At 40.0% G+C, this 24,253-nt stretch overlaps 3 protein-coding genes across 9 annotated transcripts in view; 2 read left to right on the top strand and 1 right to left on the bottom strand.

Moving 5' to 3' along the window:
* The window catches only part of rasgrf1 (Ras protein specific guanine nucleotide releasing factor 1), a 44,493-nt gene extending 38,938 nt beyond the window's left edge, over positions 1–5,555 (top strand). Inside the window, exons 19-27 of the mRNA XM_077516942.1 lie at positions 164–276; positions 363–423; positions 1,353–1,456; positions 1,540–1,624; positions 1,742–1,939; positions 2,023–2,102; positions 2,197–2,314; positions 2,406–2,474; positions 3,735–5,555. Of these exons, the coding sequence (XP_077373068.1) occupies positions 164–276; positions 363–423; positions 1,353–1,456; positions 1,540–1,624; positions 1,742–1,939; positions 2,023–2,102; positions 2,197–2,314; positions 2,406–2,474; positions 3,735–3,827 (921 nt within the window). The 3' untranslated portion in view covers positions 3,828–5,555. The remainder of the gene's footprint in view (positions 1–163; positions 277–362; positions 424–1,352; positions 1,457–1,539; positions 1,625–1,741; positions 1,940–2,022; positions 2,103–2,196; positions 2,315–2,405; positions 2,475–3,734) is intronic.
* Positions 5,556–6,343: 788 nt separating this feature from the next.
* blm (BLM RecQ like helicase) lies at positions 6,344–15,878 on the top strand. Of its 3 annotated transcripts, none has more exons than XM_077516941.1 (22): positions 6,344–6,698; positions 7,177–7,237; positions 7,424–7,847; positions 7,946–8,072; positions 8,323–8,417; positions 8,488–8,602; positions 8,683–9,320; positions 9,907–10,083; positions 10,156–10,274; positions 10,417–10,530; positions 10,920–11,018; positions 11,096–11,244; positions 11,361–11,467; positions 12,358–12,518; positions 12,601–12,796; positions 12,881–13,071; positions 13,774–13,918; positions 14,027–14,226; positions 14,308–14,503; positions 14,931–15,053; positions 15,288–15,492; positions 15,565–15,878. In XM_077516941.1, exons 1-22 carry the CDS (start codon positions 6,604–6,606, stop codon positions 15,746–15,748), a joined length of 3,921 nt encoding a protein of 1,306 aa, XP_077373067.1. In that variant the 5' UTR covers positions 6,344–6,603; the 3' UTR covers positions 15,749–15,878. The 3 variants fall into 3 exon arrangements, with proteins under 3 accessions (XP_077373067.1, XP_077373066.1, XP_077373065.1); XM_077516940.1 differs by having other exon boundaries at positions 7,328–7,847; XM_077516939.1 differs by having other exon boundaries at positions 7,177–7,847.
* Positions 15,879–20,362: 4,484 nt separating this feature from the next.
* frmd5a (FERM domain containing 5a) overlaps positions 20,363–24,253 on the bottom strand; it is a 57,928-nt gene continuing 54,037 nt past the window's right edge. For 4 of the 5 annotated variants that reach the window (XM_077516943.1, XM_077516945.1, XM_077516948.1 and 1 more), the window contains one exon: positions 20,363–21,352. In XM_077516943.1, the coding sequence (XP_077373069.1) occupies positions 20,787–21,352 (566 nt within the window). In that variant the 3' untranslated portion in view covers positions 20,363–20,786. The remainder of the gene's footprint in view (positions 21,353–24,253) is intronic. The other variant, XM_077516946.1, reaches the window with a different exon arrangement.

The raw sequence follows: 24,253 nt of genomic DNA, 5'->3' as shown, positions 1-24,253 counted from the left end.
AAGACTTCCTTCAAATCCATCCATGATCCATGTTGTTGGAAATAATCTGCATTTGAAGACATTCACACCAACAAGGCAGAAACACAAGCTCATGCTAGTATAACATTTTTTTTTCATAAATGTTCCTTAAATAATAAAAATCCATCCTTTCTTTCTATTCCAGGACTTTGAGAGTAACAATGAGTTGAAAACAAAGGTAATCGCCTTCCTGGAGGAAGTGATGCATGATCCTGAGCTGCTGACTCAAGAGCGTAAAGCGGCTGCCAATATCATCAGGTGCGTCACTTCATATTTACACTTAAAAGCGCACATTTTTGCCATCTTAAAGACTACTTTAACTTCTGTATTTTTTGTGCTGTCAGAACTCTAACTCAGGATGATCACGGTGACAATCAAATTGCTCTTGAAGATGTGACACAACTAGTGAGTGACGTTTGTTACTTTATCCTGATGGTTCTTCCCCATATGTTATACAGTATTTACTGAGTTTTTTAGTTTCTCTATTTTTAAGGATATTATTAGGGGTACATGTCAAAATTAGTGCTTCAATTTTGAGTTAATTTAAAGTTCTATAACGCAACAAAAAATTTTAACGTACGATTCGCTGATTAACTCATTCCAACCCAAAAACGTGTAAATATGTTTTTAATACTTTATCCTTCACTCCCAAAAACCTATTTACACGTTTTTGGGTTGGAATGAGTTAATGACCGCCCCTTACTTGGAACGCCTGTACTAGAGGAATTCCAGTCGCAACACACAAGACATGTCCACATCAAAATTTAGCAGTAATAAATGTAATATAATAATGCATATATTTGTGGAGACTGGGGTCAAGTTGTATTTTACAATTTTAAAAATGAGCTGTCACCGTCTTACAAATGCAATTATGCCATCTAGTGGCAGACAAATGACCTCAACGCAAATTAATATCACACTTGTTTTTTTGTTTTTTGTTTTTTTAACCATACTCAATTTTATGAATTATTATGAAATTACTGTATCAATGACTAAAACATGCAGCCACATTTCTATTAGTTTAGTATGAAAACTTAGGGAAAAAATATTGTACATTTTATTGTACATTTAGAAGATATAACATTTGTGATTAATCGTGAGTTAACAATTGAAGGCATGCAATTAATTATGATTAAAACTTTTAATCACCTGACACCCCAAGATATTATATGTTGTTACTTTATTAAATGTCATTCCAGTGAGATTTTGTGTCTCTTAACATTTTGTTGGGACAATAGAAGACAAGGGGAACATCTGGGGCTCCAGCTTAGGGAATAAAAACCTCTGTCATATGCCAAACGTCCATCTGATCATTAGTGCTTTTTCCCGTTCAGGTGGGTTCAGGGAAAGCCGACCCCTTCGAGAATCACTCAGCCTTGGAGGTTGCAGAGCAGCTCACCCTGCTGGACCATCTGGTCTTTAAGGTCATCCCATATGAGTGAGTGTAACCGCCTTTTCATGTATTTTGTTATAAATGGGGGGCGGGGAAATCCTTAAAAGTAATGATCCTCATTTTGACAGGGAATTTTTTGGTCAAGGCTGGATGAAAAATGACAAGAATGAGAAGACACCCTACATTATGAGGACGACAAAGCACTTCAATGATGTATGTCAAGTCCGAGTCATGTCAGTTTCCAGAGTACGAGGAACTTGGGACATATGTTCTCGAGCCGCCCTCATTTGATGAAAATCCTCCATATTTTCTGGTCCTCCCTCGTGCCAGATAAGCAACCTGATCGCCACAGAGATCCTGCGCTCGGACGACGTGGTCACCCGAGTGGCCGTCATCGAGAAATGGGTGGCCGTGGCCGACATTTGCCGCTGTCTCCATAACTACAACGCCGTGCTTGAGATCACCTCCTCCCTCAACCGAAGTTCTGTCTTCCGTCTCAAAAAGACCTGGCTCAAGGTGTCCAAGCAGGTGTGTAACAAAACGACACTTTACACACAACTGTGTGTGAGTGTGGTTTTTTTTTTCAACGGCAAAGCCAATGTTCCCTGCAGACAAAAGGACTGATTGACAAGCTGCAGAAGCTGGTGTCTTCGGAGGGGAGGTTCAAAAACCTGAGAGAGGCTCTGAAGAAGTGAGTCAGGTTTTTGATTGAGCTGTTTTTATGTTTTTCAAGTGGCTTCACAAAAGGATCATGTGTTTGTTTGTTTTTTTCCTCCCCCCTCCAGCTGTGATCCTCCATGTGTACCCTATCTGGGCATGTACCTCACAGACCTGGCCTTCATCGAGGAGGGAACACCAAACTACACCGAAGACAATTTGGTCAACTTTTCAAAGATGAGGATGGTGAGATGCCCCCACTGCTATCCACATGTCCTCTTGCGTTCTGTTTTTGTGTTTAACAATTAACTAATATTTCGGTTCTACTCATTTTCAGATTTCTCACATCATCCGAGAAATCCGACAGTTTCAGCAAACGGCGTACAAGCTTGATCTTCAACCAAAGGTTAGACAACTTGCCTTCAAGTCATCTTTTTGATGATTACCTAAACTACCCAGACATCAACTGACCGCATTTTTCGGACGTCCTATTTTGCTGAGCGATGACGAATGGCGGACGCTCAAAACTCATTGATGCGCCCACCTCCTGTTGTACACTCCTCACAAAAGAGATACTCTGCACAATAAATTCTGTGGAGTAAACGTGACTCTGTTTAGAGAGGGACGAAATAGACTTTTAGAGTAGGCTTTTAGAGAATAAAATAAAAAATTGAAAAAAACAATACAAAAAAAACAACAACATAAAAGTCACTCAAGGGTTGAGGAACGAACTCTCGACCTTCAGCTTGGAGAGACTGCCACACTACCACTTGAGCTTTGGCCCTGCTACAGTTTTCTTATCTCCAAGCAACCAAAGACATCGTTTTTGGTCTCTTGGAGTTGAAAGATCGCATGGAATCAGCTGCAACTGTCACGAGCGACATACTAACAGAAAGCAGGAGCTACATGGATCAGGGAGAAAATAAAACCTAGGCTGAAGGTTGTGAGTTTGTTCCTCCACCCTTGAGTCACTTTTATTTTTTATTTTTGTAACTATTACTCTAAAACTGGGGGCGGCACGGTAGTCGAGTGGTTAGCACGTCCGCTTCCCAGTTCTGAGGTCTCCGGTTCGAGTCCAGGCTCGGACCTTCCTGGGTGGAGTTTGCATGTTCTCCCCGTGCCCGCGTGGGTCTTCTCCGGGTACTCCGGTCTCCTCCCACATTCCAAAGACATGCATGGCAGGTTAATTGGGAGCTCCGAATTGTCCCTAGGTGTGCGTGTGAGTGTGGATGGTTGTTCGTCTCCGTGTGCCCTGCGATTGGTTGGCAACCAGTCCAGGGTGTCCCCCGCCTACTGCCCAGAGCCAGCTGAGATAGGCGCCAGCAGCCCCCCGCGACCCTTGTGAGGAATAAGCGGTCAAGAAAATGGATGGATGGATGGATTACTCTAAAACTGAGTCTATTTGGTCCCACTCTAAATAGAGTCAAATTTACTCAAAATAATTTTTTACTGTGTGTTTGGAACAAAAATGCACTAGAGTCGAGAAACCTGATGATGTCTCAGTGCATGCTAATTTGGAATCACTCGACAATGTCACATATTCAACGATTTGCAAATGTATTTATGTTTACTGTACTGAAAATGTACAGTGACTAGGAACTTACTGCTTACTCACTGCTGTTCTTTTTCTGTTGTTGAATTTGGCCAATTTCGGTTTGTGCTCCAGGTAGCGCAGTACCTACTGGACGGGAGCTGCGTTCTGGATGAAGAAAGCATGTACGAAGCGTCCCTCAGAATTGAGCCAAAAGTGTCCAACTGATGAGGCGAAGGGGCGGTCCTCTATGCTATGTTATCTTCTCTGTTAATACGACACATCAGTTCACATACACATCCACTTTTGCATTGTTGTACAAGATATTTGCTCTTCTGTACAGTAGATGTTTACGGTTGTTTGTTTGATGACAGAAGATATGTTGAATCTTTTGTTAATTACAATATCTTTTTTTAAAGCATAATAACAGAGGTCGCCTTGGTTGGTCACGTTCAAATCCATGTGACCGATGACATTATTTTGCTTTGTGTACATTTTTACACTTGCCAGCTATCTTTACTTCGGGTTTATCCATAAGTATTAGTTTGTCCGCAACCAATGTAGCATTGTAAAAAGCGCATCAAATCAGGTAAAAGAGCACAGAGAACACAAGAGATTGTGCGCGCGCAAAGGAAGACGTACGTGGGAACAACATTCGGTGGTAAGCGAACCATCTCTATGCTTCCTAAACCAAAACAAAAAGTTCGTCTCTTCATTTCTGCTCTGCAACAAATGTTTTGCACCATAGACTATTTTTATACTGACAGCATCCAGGACAAAATGTCACAATGGCACATTCAAGAAACAGAAGCTATTAATAGTGCCTGGTTTGGTCACATTAAAAAAAAAATTGTAATTTGGTGGTGATGAAAAGGTGGTGATGAAAGACTGTTACCTTGTTGACTAATAATCATGTTGAGTTGATCATTTATAATACTATATTAAATTATATATATTACGGTTGGGTCTGTGGCAGGAACTGCAGATAAATAGCAAAGTGTTGGAAAGCGATGCTCATCAATATTTTCAAATTGCTCCCAACCTTTTTTTTGTGGTCTTTTTGTTTTGTATAAATTCGTTTCTGGGTCTCCTGTCCTGACTGTGCAAAATAGTGTCAGTCATCACTCATAGATGACAGGTTACACCTCTTCTGAGTTATTTATTGTAAAGAGTACACCAGTTCAATATAACACGATTGTTTAAATTAAAAAAATATTTATTTTTAACTTTTTTTTAAGTACTTTTCAAAAGAAAAAGAAAAAAGATGGTAAGTGTTGAGCGATACTTGTGTAGAGTTTAAAAGGTTGTTGCTCCTCTGTAATTAAAAGACAATCTGTCCATCTTGCTGTTCCAGTGATTGTGGAACGTGACAGTATATCACTCTGTTATATGCATTGCTGTTTATTAACAATATGATAAAAACGTAAGTGAATGACCTCCGCCTGCAGCATTCGAACACTATTTTTGTAGTAGTCTACGAGAGTGACCAGCTCTTTATATAAACATGAGAAAGTATTTTGTACCTTGTTGTTAATTCACTTCTCTGACACGTGCTGTACATTTTGTACATGCTAACCCTGCATATCCCTCAATGTGGAATGGTGTGATCCTTTAAAATATATATCAACATATAGCAAGCTTCAATACAAAAATGCTACAACAGTGTGGTCTTGAAACCATGACTTTAGAGTAGGAATCAACAAGTGTTTTGCATTTATACTGTAATCCTGTCTATAACCATTTCTGTTAGCAGGAATTATAGTAATGTAGTGCTTATTCTGTGAATATTTGTATGTATTTTTACTATGTATGTACAGGACACTTTTGAAGCTCACGTGGCAGGCATGCAACACAGACAAAATAATACTATATACTTATACTGTAGACACTTATACATGCACATACAATACTCTTATAAGGTATATGAACAAATAAACATTTTTGCTGTTAGCAATACCCAGTGGTATGAAAATTATCTTTCAACCCTCATGTTACCACACCTTAATGAAATATTCCCCATTTTGTAAGAAAATTAAATAAATATAAATATATATAAAATCAAAGACATTGCTGATTTTAACAAACAATTATGTTTCCGGGTTACCTCTTGCTAATAAATCCATTTTGTCTCAGGGGCATTTTGTCTCAAGTGTTTTTGTAGATCATCCATACGATGTTTAATTAAAATACATGCTTCTGGCTATATTTGGGCTTTCATCTAGAAAAAAATAACAATCATAACAAAAGTTTAACAGAGTTAGGCAAACAATCTTGACATTAAACTTTGTCCATTGTACAGTCAAACTGTTAATATGGATGAGTGAGTTTGTTAGGTTAGGTAGTATATTCAATTTTATACAGTACATGTGTAATTAAAGAAAATGTGCCCATTAAACATGTCAAACATGCAGTATATATATTTTTTAAGATAATAATCTATGTATTCCAACTAATAATAATGCCCAGTTTTGATTCCTTCAGAGAGGCATTCATGTGACAATATGAGTGCTTACATATTGAACAGCATTTGTGTTTGTTGTACTGACAGAACTGTACTGTGTCATAATAGGCTTTACAAAAGGAACAAAATATAAGAAATTAATTTCAGCATATGCAAAATGTGTCCATCAATTCAAACCAAAACTACAAACATGGTTGCATTAATTAAAATAATGATCCATTCTTTATGAAAGCACAGCACTCGGCCGGCAACATCCTGTAAACGACATATCCCAAAATCCTCAGCGGCGCAACCTCTCGACCAATAGAGTATCCGCGTTGATTAGGCGCCTTGTCTGACCTGGACCTATTCCTGCAAACTCCACTGGCTTTCATTTTATAAATGTAGCTTTTTAAAACCCGCGACGGTCTCTTTCGGCTTGTCCCTGTTACCGTTTGTCACCTCCGACGGCGTGACAAACTCTTGAATAAACGGTGAAGTTAGCGCGGACAAAGTTGGCTTGCCAGCTAGCTAGCTAGCCGCTAGCTCAGCTCTTTAGCAACAATGTCCAGTCTTCCTCAAAATAATTTGAAGGAGCAGCTTGCGAGACACAGCAACACCGCCCAAAGCAAACGGTCTCTGGCTAAACCTAAATCGGGGTGAGTGGAAAAGTCAGTTCACAGGAGTGTCCCAATCTAATTGCTCTAGTTAGCTTCTAGTGATTAATAAGTAACCTACGGTGTAAAAACGGGGTCATAAACGCTGACGTTAGAGCTAGTGAATATAGTCATGTTTTGTTTGACTGTAATTAGGAAGCATCAAGTCGATATGTGCTTATGTTGCATTTTTAGGTACGCCATACTTAATGGCGTTAATAACAGTGCACTAAGCTAGTATTTTGTTTCTGTGCGTTTGCCATTACTAATCAACTGAAATTGTCACACTGGAATAACAAATTGTTCATGTCCTTTTGTGTGTGGGGGTGTGTGTGGGTGTGTGTGTGTGTGTGTGTGTGTTTCTCCCTCTTTCCAAAAACGTACTAAACATTGACTCTCTCTATTGAATTATGGCTACACACAAGTCCCATCTGCAAGACTGCAATACAGCATGTTCATTTCTCTCCTGTTGTTATTTCAGGCCATTTTCTTTTAAAAAGAAGTCCCCAGCAGGTACGATCTTGACGAAAACCTCCAGCAAGGTAACTATCCCAAATGTTTTGGCAAGCAGGAATGTCAATGTCCCTAAGAACAGTTTGGTGACTCAACCTGTTGTGACGTTTTCAAACAAGCCCTTGACCTCTCCCAGTTCCAAAGTCAACAACTTCTTCTCTGTAAGTTCCAAATGCAACATGGCTGTCAGCCCAGACAGTGTTCCTGCTTTTCAGTGTCCATCGTCACGGGAATCTTCTGGTTCAGCGTGTCCATCGCAACCTAAATATGAGGGACCAGGAAGTACCAACGTCAGTACCCCTGTAAATTTGGATGCATCACTTGGATTCGAGATTGACGACTGGGATGACCTAGATGACTTTGAAACTCCAACCAAGGCAAAGAATGCCTCATTCAGTGGAAATGTAAGCAAGACTGATAGCAAGCAAGTCGCAGCTGAAGGGAATACAGAATCCACAGGGGGGCAGTGTTGTTTAAAAACAAATGAGATTGAAGGGATTCCTGATCAAACTGATGTAGTAGAACTAGCAGAGAGTGAACTGGACGATTCTCCAATTAAAACACCAAGAAGACGCCATCCTTACCTAAAGTGTGTTGTTAGTGACAGTGAAGACGAAAATAATGACGTGCCCATCGCAGGTAACATACTTTTTTGCTGCAGTTTTATTTGTTCATTATTGCATTTTAAAAGGTTTCAAATGGAAAACTCATGGTGCCCCTTTGGCCATCATTCTTAGATGATAAAGAATGGGTTGACCCGAAGTCGGTTATTAAGTTGGATGTCAGTGCGGCGCCTGAAGATGACCTTGACTACATACCGCCATCTCCAGAGAGCTATTACAGCAAATCTCCTGTGGAGTCCTTGTGAGCCAAGTTGTTTTCTTGAAAACTCATTATTTTATTGCTGTCAACATTAGGTGCACCTGCACAATGTAATAAGTTTTATGACAAGAATTAACCAAATGCTGTCTTTCAAAGGTGATAAATAAATTAATACTGAAAGGCGTTTTGAATCGATTCACCAGTCGTGTAGCTAAATAATCCACGATGCACTGAAGCATTCTGCTGGAATATTTCCTTATTAGCTGTGATGATTTGTTGTTCTTTTGAACAGATCCAAGTCAAACAACGTTAATAATCATTTGCAGTCCAAAGGATCTACCGTGACCCCTCGTCAAGCCTCTGATGAGCACTCGACAGAGAAGAAAAGTGAGCGCGTCATTCTTTGTTCATTTGTTTTTCCCCTGATGTGAAATAATCTGTATATTTTCCCTCCCAGGTGATGAATTGTACACCATCATGGAGCGTATTTGTGCTCTGGTGGATTCCATCCCTGAGCACGAGCTCATCGCGCTGTCTTGCGGACACGAGCTTCTGCTGAAGAGGGCTCAAAGGTCGGTGCAACTCCACATTTCTTCATTACGTTCCATCACTGTGTGACTGTACTGCTCCGCCTCCTTGTCCCCCCCTCCAGGAAGAGGATTCTCATTACCGGTGGTGACTCCTTGCTGAAGACTCAGCAGCCTGACAGTACTGTGATCTCGGATCCCATCTCCAAAGACGAATCTTGCTCGGGTTCATCCAGCAGCTTTTTACCCGCGGTCTCAAAGAAGACGCCTCAGATCAGGAGATCCTCTGTGGACTGTGACCTTGGTCAATCTGACACCCTTATGAAAGAAAACCCATGCTCAGAATCAGTTGTGGAAATTGACAGCATCTGCGATTCTCCATTAAGCCACAGCAGCTCAAAAACACCTCACAATATCTCCAGTGTCAAGAAGACCATCATAGACGTGGACCGTGAAGATCTTTTCTTCTCGCCAAAGACGACGACAGAGACTCCAGCGCAGGTTAAATCCAACCCACAACCAGACGTCACAGCCGCGGACCTCATTGATCCCGATGACGACTTTTTCCTTGACGACTTTGACATTGATGACTTGGACGAATCGGACATTCCTGGCTACTTCGACGAACCCCAAAATTCCGCAGCGCCGCTGAAGACTTCCATCATGGCAGCCGTGAAGGAAGGTGGGCCGAGCAAGTTCTCGTGGGAGAAGAAACCTGCAACGCCTGCGCCACCACCCAAACCTGCAAAGATTTTCTCTCCTGGTAAGTCACTGAGAAAACATTCTCGATTAAACATCTGCAACAAAAACAAAACCGGTCAAACTGGAAGAAGACACGTTTTGTTTTGTTTTTAATGAAAATGAAAGAGCCTACTCTGGTGCTGATTCAAGTCAAGGTTAAAAGTTACCGCTAATACCGGGACTTATTTTTTCCCTTCTTCTCTGCTAGCAGGGTTAGAGACGCAGAACACACGTGCATTTTGCTCTGATTAATGTTTATTGTCTTAATAAATAAAAAAATAAAAAAATGTGCCAGTGTGTACTAGTTAGCTGCAAGGACAGCATGAGTAGCCAAAAGGTCAGTTCTAAAAATAGCTCAGCAGTGATGGGATCCTGTAACTTACTAAGACGACTTGAAACTTGACATGATACACATTATATATATTTTGTGTTTTTAAAGCTGTAATTTTAATACTATTATATTTTTTCTCATGGTTATCATACTGTCATAATCTCATATCAGTCAAAGTCTAATGAGGACAAGGGTACATATTCTAAGATGTGTCGTAATACTTTTGTCTGTCCCAGCATGAAGTTACGCTATAAATGAAACCTACTTCCCATGTCAGAACCCACCTTCCGAAACCCGGCACACGACCGTTTCCGAGGGTTCACCTTCTCCCATTCGCCGGAAATGATGAAGATCTTCCACAAGCGCTTCGGTCTCCATCAGTTCCGCTTCAACCAGCTGGAAGCCATTAACGCCGCCATCCTCGCGGAGGACGAGTTTGTGCTCATGCCCACAGGTTGGCACCTCACATAATTATGACGACGTCAGTAGGAGATGTTCAACCTCAAATGGTTGCGTATGCTTGCAGGTGGCGGTAAAAGTCTGTGCTACCAACTTCCTGCCTGCCTGTCACCAGGAGTCACCGTGGTCATCTCGCCACTCAAATCTCTCATTGTGGATCAAATCCAGAAGCTGACCTCTCTGGATGTGTGTTTGCTGTTAAATACAACTCTTTGTAGGCTTAGCTTAGCCTACTTGATTTTGCGTTGGGGAGGGTTTTTTTTGTTTTTTTGAGCAATCTTTCACCGGCATCTGTGACTGAGAGCCGTTGTTATCGTTGGTGTTTTAGATCCCGGCGACAAGCCTGTCTGGTGATAAAAGTGACGGCGAAGCCAGCAGGATCTACATGCAGCTCTCGAGGAAGGAGCCTATCATTAAACTCCTCTACGTCACGCCCGAGAAGGTGATGGTTTGATGTCCAGGTGCACCGCAAGAAATTAGAATATTGTTGAAAACTCAGCTTAGTTCCAAAAATGAAATTTGTACTGTGTATTATTTGGATTCACTTGACAGACTGTAATATTTTGAGATTTATAATTTGTTACAGGTAACTAAAACCCCAAATTTATTATCTCAATAAATTTCAATATATTACGGTATTCATACAAAAATTTAAAGTGATGTTTAGTATAGTAATACTACTTCTTTTTTTTTTTCTTTTTTTTAACTGTTATGCTGAGTTTGTAATTGTGGAGTGAAATAATTGAATTTCAATTACACAGCCCTTACTTGCACCATATGTTTGTGTAAACTGCCACTTTGATTGACACGTGTTTCCTCTCCATCATCCAGGTCAGCGCCAGCAACAGGCTGATCTCGGCCCTGCAGAACCTGTACGAGCGAGGCCTCCTGGCTCGCTTCGTCATAGACGAGGCTCACTGCGTCAGTCATGTGCGTACACACAGACAGACAGACACCGCACCTCCCTCCCATCAGACTTGTTAACTAAGTGACCGCCGATGTTCCAGTGGGGCCACGACTTCCGCCCAGACTACAAGAGGCTGAGCGAACTGCGTCAGAAGTTCCCCAAAGTGCCCATGATGGCCCTGACTGCCACGGCCACCCCCCGCGTGCAGACGGATATCTTGCACCAGCTCAACATGACGCGCCCGCAAGTGTAAGTGTCCTTATGACTTTACACTATTGAGTTGCACTTTTGCCGTCTCATTCCTCTTTTGTGTGTGTGTGTGTGTGTGTGTGTGTGTGTGTGTGTGTGTGTGTGTGTGTTTCCAGCTTCACCATGAGCTTTAACCGAGCAAACCTTAAATATGCTGTGCTGCCCAAGAAACCCAAAAAGGTTGACGAGGACTGTGTCAGTTGGATCAAGAAGCATTATCCACGTAAATACTTGATGATTACAATGAACACTTATTGTGGAGGACATGTTGGAGAATAGAGATGCACCTGTAATATAGCTGGAAATAAAATAGCTGTAACATAAACTAATAAGTTTATGTTAAAATACTTAAAGTTCAACTTCTTACTTAAACCATTCCTTAGTGCCTCTTCTCACGCTTTTGCTGTGGTAGATTGTCATACATCACAAGACGTCACTTTCGCAATTGTCCAAATAAGTGGTAAAAACGCGGCTGAGAAAATTCAACATCGTATAACACCAAAATGTTCAAACCATATTTCCTACAACAAACGTAGGCAAGCATAATGCAAAATGTTACGGGGGGTCGAGATTGTTATAGAAATTCGAATTATTTGTTTTTATACTGTTACAGACATCTTTGTTTCAAAATTCTAACAAAAAGTTCAGGGAGCCCTCATGGTAATCTGTATGCCTTAAAAAAGTTCTAAACTTACACGAGTAAATACCAGAGCTCACTATAGTTGGCTACAGCGAATACATTTATCCAAATTCTACACGCAAAATGTTCAACTTTGACATATCTTTGTTTAAATTTCAGACAAAAACAGAAGGTGCGGGAAATTCCCATTGTCCGCAGAATCATTAATAAAGTAACTGAAAATTTAAATAAATAGTTCCGTGAGGTAAGCACAGTTTTAAATCGATCTTTTATCAGCCGTCATATATTTTTTTTTGCTGATGTTCATCAATATGACGAATATCAACGCATTTAATCGGCCCAGCCGGTAATTGGTCTATCCCTCCACTAGCATAGATGTTAAGGTAATGTAAACTATTGAAGGGCCATTTTAACACACAATGTCATACTGCGTCCTCACTATTTTTCTTGTAATCGTGTGATCTGTCTTGTAGGCGATTCAGGCATCATTTACTGCTTGTCCCGAAACGACTGCGACACCATGGCCGAAAGCCTGCAGCGGGCCGGCCTATCTGCGCTGTCCTATCATGCGGGTCTGAGTGACGGTGACAGAGAGTACGTGCAGACCAAGTGGATCAACCAGGACGGCTGCCAGGTGAGCTCACCTGTCGCTCACCGACATCAAAACGGATCCCGTTTTCTTGACATTCCCACTAATGTGCGTCCACCACCACCAGGTCATTTGCGCCACCATTGCTTTCGGCATGGGCATCGACAAGCCTGACGTGCGCTACGTCATCCACGCCAGTATGCCTAAATCAGTCGAAGGCTACTACCAAGAGTCGGGGAGGGCAGGCAGGGACGGCGAGATCTCTCACTGCATTCTCTTCTACAGCTACAGCGACGTGCTCCGCATCAAGAGGATCATCAGCAGTACGTGACGTTAGCGTTTGTTTTAGTTCGCATTCGATTGTTCCCTGCTTTGAATCCGCCGTCGCGTGTTTCTCCTCGTGACAGTGGACCGAGAGGGTGACAGGAACACCAAGGCCACTCACTTCACCAACCTGCAAAGCATGGTGCAGTTCTGCGAGAACATGATGGACTGCAGGAGGATTCAGCTGCTGGCCTACTTTGGCGAGATGACGTTCAACAGGGGCTTCTGTAAGGACAACCCTGACGTCACCTGTGACAACTGTAGCAGGCCAAATGTAAGACCGACTTACTAGTTGCAATATTATCATTATTATTATTAAGTATTAAGTATTATTAGTATCAATATTATTATTATTAACTTACGGAAACGTGGAACTACCAATTCTGGGATAAACATTTTTGACTGGCAAATGCATGCAAACGTATTGAAATACATTTGAACAATTTTGCAAGTACGTTTGAACGTATTTGTAGACATTACGTTTAGAAAATTAAGTGAACAATTTTTTTTTTTATAATAGGGCTGGGTGATATGGCCAAAATCTCAGTTTTGCAAGTAATTCTGGATGATTCCATTTTAATCTTATAAACCCAGCAAACATGTATTTAAAGGTTCCATTTATTAAAAAAATAATTCTTCCTGTGCAAAATGTTCAGACAACAGTAATTTATTCTGATTCTAAATCAGTTTTAACATAAGCTTAAAATTCATAGTTTGTGCTAAAATGCCACATAAGTAGTTGACAGCTATTGTAAACACGTCTTGAAAAGCCGTCCAGCATTCTGCCACATTTGGATGTCATAGTAAATAAGAACAGATATTAATAATCTGGTAGAAGACAAAAGTGTATATATTTATATACACCTGATTTCACAACTTAGAAAATTTTTAACGATTTGATTTTTGAAATGACAATCAAATTCATTTGATTTATTCCCGTTATTCACTTGTGGGTGGTTTTATGAAATATTTTCAGGAATACAAAATGAGGAATGTCACTGAAGAGGTGAAGAACATCGTGAGGTTCGTGCAGGAAAACTGTGAGAAGGTTGGAGCCAAATTCGGCCGGACCGCTAAACAGAACCGCCTGACGCTCAACATGCTGGTGGACATCTTTGTAGGTACGAGGTACTCCCACAAGCACCTCACCAACATGGCTGTCGTTGTTGTTTCATTACGCTAGAGAGCAATACTAAAAGAAAACAAAAAATTTAAATAACCTCTCTTAGGTTCCAAAACTGCCAAACTCCAGACAGGCATGTTTGGGATGGGAGGATCTTATTCCAAGCACAACGCCGACCGCCTGTTCAAGAAACTGGTCCTGGACAACATCCTGATGGAGGACCTTTACATCACCAACGGCGGCCAAGCTGTGTCTTATATCTCTGCGGGACCAAAAGCTCTCAACGTCCTCTCCGGACACATGCAGGTCGCCTGTGCTGCTTTGCGGGACCGGGCAAGCGTATGCGGCAATACGCAACACCTGACATTCCCGTCTGTCTCATCGCAGGTGGACTTCTACGAGACGGAGAGCGCTTCCACCGTCAGGAAGAACAAAGCTGCGGTGGCCAAGAACGTCTCTCAGAGGGACCAAAAGGTTCAGGAGTGCCTCAAGGAGCTGGTGGAGCTCTGCAAGCAGCTGGGCAAGACCTTCGGGATTCACTATTACAACATCTTCTCCACTGCCACCTTGAAAAAGTTATCAGGTATGATGAAAGAAGAGACTTTAATCTTTCTTTGGTAGATTCCATGTTTTTATAGCAATAGAACGCAATATTCTGTGGGCCTTGCAAACTCAGTCAAAATCCAGTAAAACAGCCTGGAGTGAACAGGATTGCTTCAATGAAAATGACTGGGAGTGAATGAGTTAAGAGATGGCCATGTTAGCAATTTTGGATTTCGTTCAAAAATAATATGAACATGTAACCGGTATTGGCTGCTTACAGAGTCACTTCTCTCCCTTTTTGATGTGAGAGTGATGTGCATCGTCCTAAAAAAAAAAAAAAAAAAAAAAAAAAATATGATGCCAGTGGGTACTAGTTAGCCCCAAGGTCGAGTTCCTAAATTGTCAGGTGTTAAATCCCTGCGAAGTTCATCTTTTTATAACTGTTATTACTTGACCGCCATCTGCAGAGAGGCTGTCCTCCGACCCAGAAGTCCTGCTGCAAATCGACGGCGTGACCGAGGACAAATTGGAGAAGTACGGCACCGAGGTCATCCAGGTCCTGCAGAAATACTCCAAATGGCAGAACACTGGTAAGACTCCAGTCCGATCCAGATGTGTGTTGGGAAACTGGCCAATTTCACTTCATTGGAGGTGACATGCAGAATAATGTGACATTCTTCCACGGGATGGCACAACGTACAATTCGAGTACCTGTGTAGTCACCTGTTCCTATTCGTATTACAAAATAATAGCTTTGTGTTCAACTTGAGAGTGCGGTGAATCATGTGCCAAATAAAACATTCTCATGTGTGCATCGTTGACAGTGGAACCCCAAGCCGAGGGGGGCGAAAGCGGCTGGATAGACACGACGCGAGGCCGTGAGGCCGTCGACTACGAGGACGACGACGATGACTCCTCCGCGTATTTCCGCGGACAGAGCGCTCAGGGCCAGAAGAGGAAGAAGATGCCCTTCTTCAAGTACAACAAAAAGAGAAAAGGATTTGGGGGCGCAGGTTCCAGCTCGAGAGGGTGCGTTGTGGATATTCTCATCGGCCACAAATCAAACTTGATTGGCTCAACTTGTTTTTGTCTCTCCATCAGCCGAGGCTACAGCGCCAACAAATCGTGGGCCTCCAGAGGGGGAGCCCGAGGTGGTTCTCAGTCTGCCGGCCGCGGGTCCCAAGGCGCCACAGGTAACTCGTCGGGAAGGACGCCGGGATTCTTGGCGGTGCCTACGCCTCAGAGTCAGCGGCCGTTTCTCAAGCCGTCCTTTTCTCACATGTAGCGCTGCTCCCTGTACACGACACTATTTGTAATTTATGCTGTACAAAGTGTACATTGTTGGATTCTATTTTTTTTGTTACTAAACGTACGGTTCATTGAAATGTTTATTAAAGTTAGTTGAAAACCTGCCATTCATTTGTGCATCTAGTCTGTAATCACATTTCTCCTGAGTCAAGTTTGTATAATGAAGCGATTATTATTATTATTATTATTATTATTATTTATTTATTTTTTTATTTTTTTTAGGCCACCTAAAAATGGAAAAATATTAACGGACCCCACACACTAATACCAATAAAGATCAACTCAACTTTACTTGAAGGTTTAAAGAGGGTACTTAAGGGTTAAAAAGATGGCTGTAATGTGTAGTAGTACATAAAAAAATGAAAATGTTAATATTGTACTGTAATAAAAATATGCCTCAAAATATTTTAAACGTAAATGCCATGTACCCTTATATATATATACACATCCATCCATCCATTTTCTTGACCGCTTATTCCTCACAAGGGTCGCGGGGGGTGCTGGCGCCCATCTCAGCTGGCTCTGGGCAGTAGGCGGGGGACACCTTGGACTAGTTGCCAACCAATCGCAGGGCACACAGAGACGAACAACCATCCACACTCACACGCACACCTAGGGACAATTCGGAGCGCCCAATTAACCTGCCATGCATGTCTTTGGAATGTGGGAGGAGACCGGAGTACCCGGAGAAGACCCACGCGGGCACGGGGAGAACATGCAAACTCCACCCAGGAAGGTCCGAGCCTGGACTCGAACCGGAGACCTCTGAAATATATATATATATATATATATATATATATATATATTTATTTATTTATTTATTTATTTATTTAGAATAAAATGTTACAAGTTTTCACGGGAAAAAGTGTTATGAATGAATTTGTATTTAAAAATTGAATTTCACAAACACTTCATAATTATAACAAATTTTGTACACTAAAAATAGGCCTTTATTCCTGTAATATCTTATTTGTTCCAAAAGAATAAAAACAAAAAAAAACAACAAAAAAAAACACTTCATGCAGCCATGTCAGATTTATGAGATGGATCACAATCATATCAAGAGCTTTTAATTGACCCAAAGCAGTTAGGGAACAGTAATTGCTTTGATTTTCCTTCCGTACCTTCTGTAATTATGCACCTTTAAAAAAAAAAAAATGGCACAACATAATATATTGCAAATTATTTTGTGGGCCTAAATGGGACTATATAGCTTTTGGATACACTGTAAGAAGGTCCCACGTGTCTAGTTTAGAGCACCTTTCCTTGACGAAATCCACTGCATCACTACATCATCATGACTGATTTTCAAACCAATGTTTATTTCAAGTCAGAATATTTCCATTTCATGGCACCAGTTTACAAAGGTCTACTGGGGAGGAACAAGATTTCCTACTGACTTGTACATGAGGTTAGCTAAGGTACAAACATGGATTCTGAACGGGTCGACAGCTGGATTTGGCACGTAGGGGTGTTGCCATATATACCGTACAACTTGTATATAACAACGTGATTATCTGATGAGAAAAGAGACGAGATTCACCACCTTTTCTGAACGTGCAGCATCTTGAGGAAGTCACACGACCACTTGAGGGCTCACGTAGGTAAACAAATAAGAATGACTGAGCCAGTGAGATTTTAGAAAGAAAAGAAAATCAAATTTTTCTCATACTCATAAGACAGATAAAACAGATTTGTACATCACATTGTACAAAGTGTCTCTGTTGAAGTCCATCGGAACTGAACACAAAGCCTGAATGCACCTTCGCTTTTACTTTGCAAATGTATCACGACATTATCCTTGTCCAGCAAAAAGTGAAACAAAATAAAATGATGGTGCACAAGTGGCATCTCCATAAATTATACCGTAGAAAAGTTTATCAGTTGCTCAATTCAAAATGTAAAACTCATATTAAATAAAGTTTCTACCTTATTTATTAAAATAATTTTTTGTTTTGTTTTTTTATAAATGGAGATTTCTAAATTGTTTAGGTGGTGAATTTGGTGGTGGCTTTTTTTGAGCTGTAAACTAGAATCTACGGCATAATTCATTCTAAAGTTAGCAGACTTTTAGTTTACTGACAAAGCAAAATTTTTTGTGATATTCTAATTTACCGAGATGATATTAAAAAGATGCCGAAACCAAGTAAACATAGTAAAACTGTTTAATCTTGTCTTACTTTCCCACTAAACTGCAAGTTAAGACTGTTTAACGCAAACAAAATGTTGCATGATGAGAAACAATCAAACAATTCAGGGAAAGTCAACCCCAAACATTTATTCTCAGTAATATATTGTATGGCCCCCACTAGTCTAAATATTCTGATTAATATTGCTTTAGTGAAATATGAGTGAAGCAGCGAAATCCACCTGCTTTATTAATCTCACGGAGTGGCCATTTTGACACTTGTTGGTGACTGAAAATGACATCACAGTTGCTCAAACGTAAAATTAATCAGAATGCCGTGTTTAGACTAGTGGGGTACATATAACATATTACTGTAAAAAAAAAAAAAAAGTAGTTGCTAGTTGGGTTGACTTCCCTTTGGACAAATAAACACTAAAGAAATAAAATCCACGCAAGAGGTCAAAGAGGAAAGGAAATACAACTTAGTGATCACATCATTTTTCAACACCAATTGTATTTTTTAATCATTAACTGATTATTGCTTCTTGAATGTTGCTTTTTTGTTGTTGTTGTATCATATTTTTCCTGTTCTTGTTTCAAGACGCTACATGAGGCTGATACAACTGTATGTTGACTTTTCATGGACAACGTGCTTGTTTCTTTGCTTTCTGATTGGACGAATTCCAATGGACTCAAGCAGCCTGTGAAGGACAAAATGTGCAAAAGCTGCACACTGGCGCTTCGCTTTAAAATGAATTCCTCCCCCAACTTTAACAACCATTTCAAAAATATATATTTTGTCTTTTTGGGGCAAAAAAAAAAAAAAAGAGACTTCTTTTCAATTCTGAGACAACACTCAGACAGTGGAGGTTCCACTGAATACGTTTATTGTAATCGCATTGTTGGTGTTGTGTACATGTTGATGTTCGAGACGCAACAATAATCAGTCCCTTGATGTGACCCCATTGTTGAGTCCATATTGTTTGCCTCATATGTTCTAAAAGCAGTCATCAATTCAATTTATAGAATGTCAGCAATGCACAATAAGTGCGCATTTTATATTTATATTCAAAACAAATGCACTTAATCTATCATCTGTGATAATTTTTGGTATTTATAAACATCTGTCAATTGAGTTTTGTTTGTTTGTTTTTACAACATTTGATGTAAAACGTATGTATGAAAGGTGTAAATATATTTTGGCATTGCAAGTGTATTTGCGTCGTACACACACAGACTGACGACTGACATTTGTATCTCCGTCAATGCTCTCCTCGCTTGCATGGCGCTACAAAAAGTATCATTTTAATCTTCAATAACAAAATAACATTTTGAGTCCTGTTAAAATATACATCGGAGCTGTCAATATATTAGGAAACAGATTCGTTTTGTACAAAAAAAAGGTACATCATCTGATCTTCTGCTAACATTATGATACATAAACCTAAAGGTTGATCTTTAAACCAAAAATAAATCTTCATCGTAAGAAATAATTGAAATTCATTGAATCTCAAGGTCATGAAAATAAATGAGCAGAACCAACAAACACATTCAAGAAGTACTTCATGAGCATTGCACGTCTACATCTGTACTGTATATCGAGGCTATTATCTACTTATTCCACTTAACACTACAAGGTCATGTGACTCATCATAGCCTTATATAATACTAAAAAAAATAAACTATTAAAGTGTCCTCTGAAAACAATCATCCATACCAGCAATACTGTATTAATTTGTTTCGTATTCTTCTCATTCACGTTAACTTTCATTTAGCTTCAACCTTCTGTGACTTTGTATTCAACCTCATACTATATTTAGTATCCCTGTCAAATCCACCTAAAGCGGGGTACACACGTACAGCAAATTAATGCATGTTTCATTTTAATGAATTATTCATATATATATATATATATATATATATATATATATATATATATATATATATATGTGTGTGTATATTAAATTGCAATCGTAATGTTATGTAAGGAATGACAATAGTAAACGTAAAACCTGTTCATTATTAACGATGGCAAGTGTTTGCCGCCATCTTGTGGCAGCCATAGTAAATACGGTAATTAAATTGACTATAGGCCTTTTATTTTTAATGGTAATTTTGTAAGATGAGTTTGAAATGATGTTTAATCATTTTAGGATCATAGTATAAATATGTAATTTACAACATTTTTGGTCGCTAGGGGTCAATTACTCTTGTTTACTATTCACGGTAGGGTATTGTATTCTTTCGTCTTTGTATTGAATGTCCCGTGGAAACATGCTGCCTCTCATAGATCAGTCTTGGTATTACAGCGGACATCTGGGGGAGGAGTCTTGTGAGAGCTGATGAACACATGACTATTTGTGAATTGTGCCGTTTGGGATGCAAAAATTCATAATAGCAAAAAAAAAAAATATATATATATATATATATATATATATATATATAATGTATGTATATAGAATGTACTTTCTGCTTACATTTTAAAAATTATTTAAGATGTTAAATATGCGTGTACCCCGCGAATTACCTTCTGTTTTACCCATCTTCTATGAGAGCTCATTTCCTCTCGTCAGATGTAAAATGCACATTAAAAATCAATAAATAACACCTCAAGGCAATGCTCATCCCTCTTAAAGTTCTCAGATTTTTTTAATGAAAAAAAAGGGAAGATGACTGGTGGATATAAAAAAGAAGAGAACGCAAGTGGAAGTAAGGTGGGTAAGGTGTAAAAACTCAAAAGTGTGAGAGGGGGAGAGACAAGTTGGCCCGGGTCTCCAGGGCGGTCCGAGCTGCATGTCAGCAGGAGGAGGAGGAGTCCCGTGGGGCGCCACCTCCATGGCGTCTCCTCTGCCCCGCACCGAGCGGCCGTTTTACCAACGCGAGCGCCTCACTTGCTAATGAGCAACCCGCCCACCCAGCGGAGCTTGCAGGCAAACCACCGCCTGAGGGGACAAAAGTATTCGTAATGGAACTGTTCGAATTCGGGGGTCCGGCGGATGTCACGTAAAAACGCCACGTCGAGGTCGGACTCGGTGAGGATGATGAGGAGGAGGAGCAAGACAAAGAGGAGTCCGATGGTGACGAGGAGCAAACGCAGGACACTCAACACAAACTTATTCACCTGTTCCACCTCGCTGAGGGCCCCGGCAACGCCCTCTTGTCCAAAGTCCCCCCCGTCCCCTCGCGTGGGGGTCCCCGCCTCCGACTCCTTCTCCTCCTCGATGCTGCAGGGCGCCCCGTTGATTTGCCGCAGGGTGACCGGCAGCTCGGCGCCGTGCTCGGCCACCGGCGTGGGCAGGACGCTGTCGGAGGGGCTGTAGGCTTCGTCCGAGATCACCGCCGTCCCCTCGCCGGCGTCGGCGGCCTGGCTGCGCGAGCGTGGGATGAACGCCTCCCCGTGGGACACCGAACGCACCGGGGTGGAGTGGGCACTGTCACGGAGCGACTCCAGGCCTGGTTTGAAGAAATAAGGGGAGACTGGTGGGATGTCTGTACCTTTAGAGCAGGGGTGTCCAAACTCGGTCCTCGACTATCAGCAATTCAAATTTGTCCTCTGTAGTGGACCTTTTTAAACCACCCAGTGCATACGATTGAATTAACTCCTTTTGTGCTCTACAGAGGACATTTAGAGCTTTCCAATGATACCAAATGTGTAGGGGTGGGGCTTTGCTACCTTTGATTGCATCGTAAAAAAAAGAAAATGGCTTCCTTCAGTGCAAGCACTTTTTAGTGAAGAGGAAAAGGTTGTGTATAACAATTTTTATTGAATAAATTTAGGCTTTAAATGTTGTTAGCATGTTTTCTATAAGACTCCTAAGAACACATTAAAGTATTGTTTGAATTATTTGAACTGTATTTGAGCCTAGCATTTAAGTTTTAAAAAATGTCCTCTGTAGTGGACACGTCATAGCGTAAAAATAAAAAATAAAAAATAAACAAATTCAAAAAATTTCTTTTGCAGTATTCCACTTACTTCACAAAGATTGGGGAATATCAAAATAAACATGATTGGAAAATATATTTGTTTTCCTGGTTGTCAGGAGGCTACGGGTTTTGGATGTTTCCCTTCTCCAACACACCTGAAGCTAATCAGCAAGCTCTGCATAAGCATTATAACGATCAATGGAAAAGGCGCACTGGAGCAAGGAAACATTCACAACCTGCAGGATTCCGGCTCTCGAGAACCAAGTTTGGACACCACTGCTTTAGAGACTTAGCTTCTGTTGATAAAACAATCAAATTTTTTTGGTGAAAAATTCTACTAAATACAGGTGTACCTAACTAGAATATCCCGGAAAACCTAATTTCTAGTGGACCTTAGCCATACAGAGTTAAAAATTTTATTTTTGAACATCCTTTAAGTGAATATTTTCTTGTTGTACCTCTTTCAATGTGTGCAAGCTTTGTGCTAAATAGTGACTCCACAACAAGCAACAATTAGGCGTATTCATTCACGATTCATTTAAAAAAATAAAAATAAAATAAAATAAAATAAAAGGCATCAAGTTGTCTGTTGACAATCCCAGTCCCAGCTAAAGTTTACTGTCAAGCTAAACATAAAGAAAAGAGATTTACACATTGTGTCTTTCGCTTGGATGGTATGCTAGCTTATACAAGAGCAATGTTGTTTTTGGCAGCCATTTTAGTTTTAGTCTTTTGGACGAAAGTAACTGTTAGTCTTAGTCATATTTTGGTCATCCGTATATGCAACAGTTTTAGTCACTTTCTTCTTTTTCTTTATTTTTAAAGAATGAATAATAATAATAATACTAATAATAATAATAATAATCTAAATTAATATTTATTGAACAATTATTTCATAACTTTGTTTTTGACAAATTAAAACCAGGTTAAGATACATAACAATCAAATACCAAGCAAAAACAACTATACCTTAACATTAACCAATCAAATGACTCGCACGCACTCTTAACTTCACTTTTTTTTATTTTTCTGTCAGGCAATGGTCAGAAATATACAGTATAGTATTTAAACGCTATGGGTTCTTTTGTTTTTGTGTATGTGGATACCAGAGACAGCTCATTTCCTTCCACGTTTTACACTCAAAAGCCAAAAAATCGTAACATAACAGTAGCTAACACACATTAGCTAATAGCACATTCTGACGTTAGCCTGAAGCTAGCTAACATTCCAGGTGTGATGTGGAACGTTTCCCATGACATTTATCACAGGCTGTTTGTTGAGTAACATTATCAAATGTTAAGGCAAACTTGCTTTTATGCGTTTTATTGTGTGTTGCTGTTGAGGAGTTGTGGCGAACAAGTTATGAGTACGTTATTTTCATTCAGTCTCGACACGTCAACTAAATCTCACTGCCAGGCATAGTTGCATTCAAAACCCCTTTTTACTGACAAGATTGTAAGAAATTATAATTTTTTTAATAGGGTTAATAATGTTATTTTTCTTTAAATACATTAAAGACATTATAGGTAGAAATCTGCACTTTTATCTTTCACATATCTGTATAGTACAAGATTGACTTTTTGAATTAAAACTAATGAAATAGAATATCATAGAAAAGATATGGACCTTCCAACACTCGGGCAAGCAAGTCTCCCATGCGAAAACAGAAATCCAATCTTGTCAAGTTGACGTATGGATATATTATCGCCCAATAGAAGAAGACGATATCTAAAGTGTCATCATCATCACGTCTAATTCAACCGGCGGTGACAGTGTAGCTCTCATTTGTCAAGCACACAGTGACATGAAGCGACCTGCTAAGTCAGAGCAAGCAGCCTTCAAATATCTCAGGTGACATTAGACTCATCACCATAATTCTCTTGGAGTTGGTTTCATCAGGAGCAGGAGCTCAGTGACCAATAAGCAGCTCAGGAAATGATGATATATTAGGGGTGTGAAAATTAGTGCATTAATTTTGAGTTAATTTAAAGTTCTTAACGCCACTAATTTATTTTTAACGCGTGATTAATGATTGACCCTTAATTGGGGGAATTCCAGCCACAATGCAGCAGACACGTCCACGTCAAAATTTAGCAGTAATAAATGTAATGATAATTCATGTATTTGTGGAGACTGGGGTTAATTGTATTATTATTATTTATTTATTTTACAATTTAAAACGTGCAGAATTTCACAATTACGTCATGTTAAAGATTGGATAGCTCTTAATATGAAAAGAAAAATTAACTGAGCTGTCACCAATGTCTTAAAACTGAAATTATGCCATCTAATGGCAAAAAAATGACCTCAACACACTCAAGATCACAGTAATTTTTATACCGTACAGTACATCTTTTTGATTTTAACTAATTTGCTCCCAATAACATAAATACGATTTTTTTATCGTGCATTTAGAACATATAAAATTTG

The sequence above is a fragment of the Festucalex cinctus genome, chromosome 3 (assembly GCF_051991245.1).
Source record: "Festucalex cinctus isolate MCC-2025b chromosome 3, RoL_Fcin_1.0, whole genome shotgun sequence".
Classification (NCBI taxonomy): Eukaryota; Metazoa; Chordata; class Actinopteri; order Syngnathiformes; family Syngnathidae; genus Festucalex; species Festucalex cinctus.
Note: the sequence above shows the minus strand (reverse complement) of the source record. Positions and strands in the feature narration are given on the sequence as shown.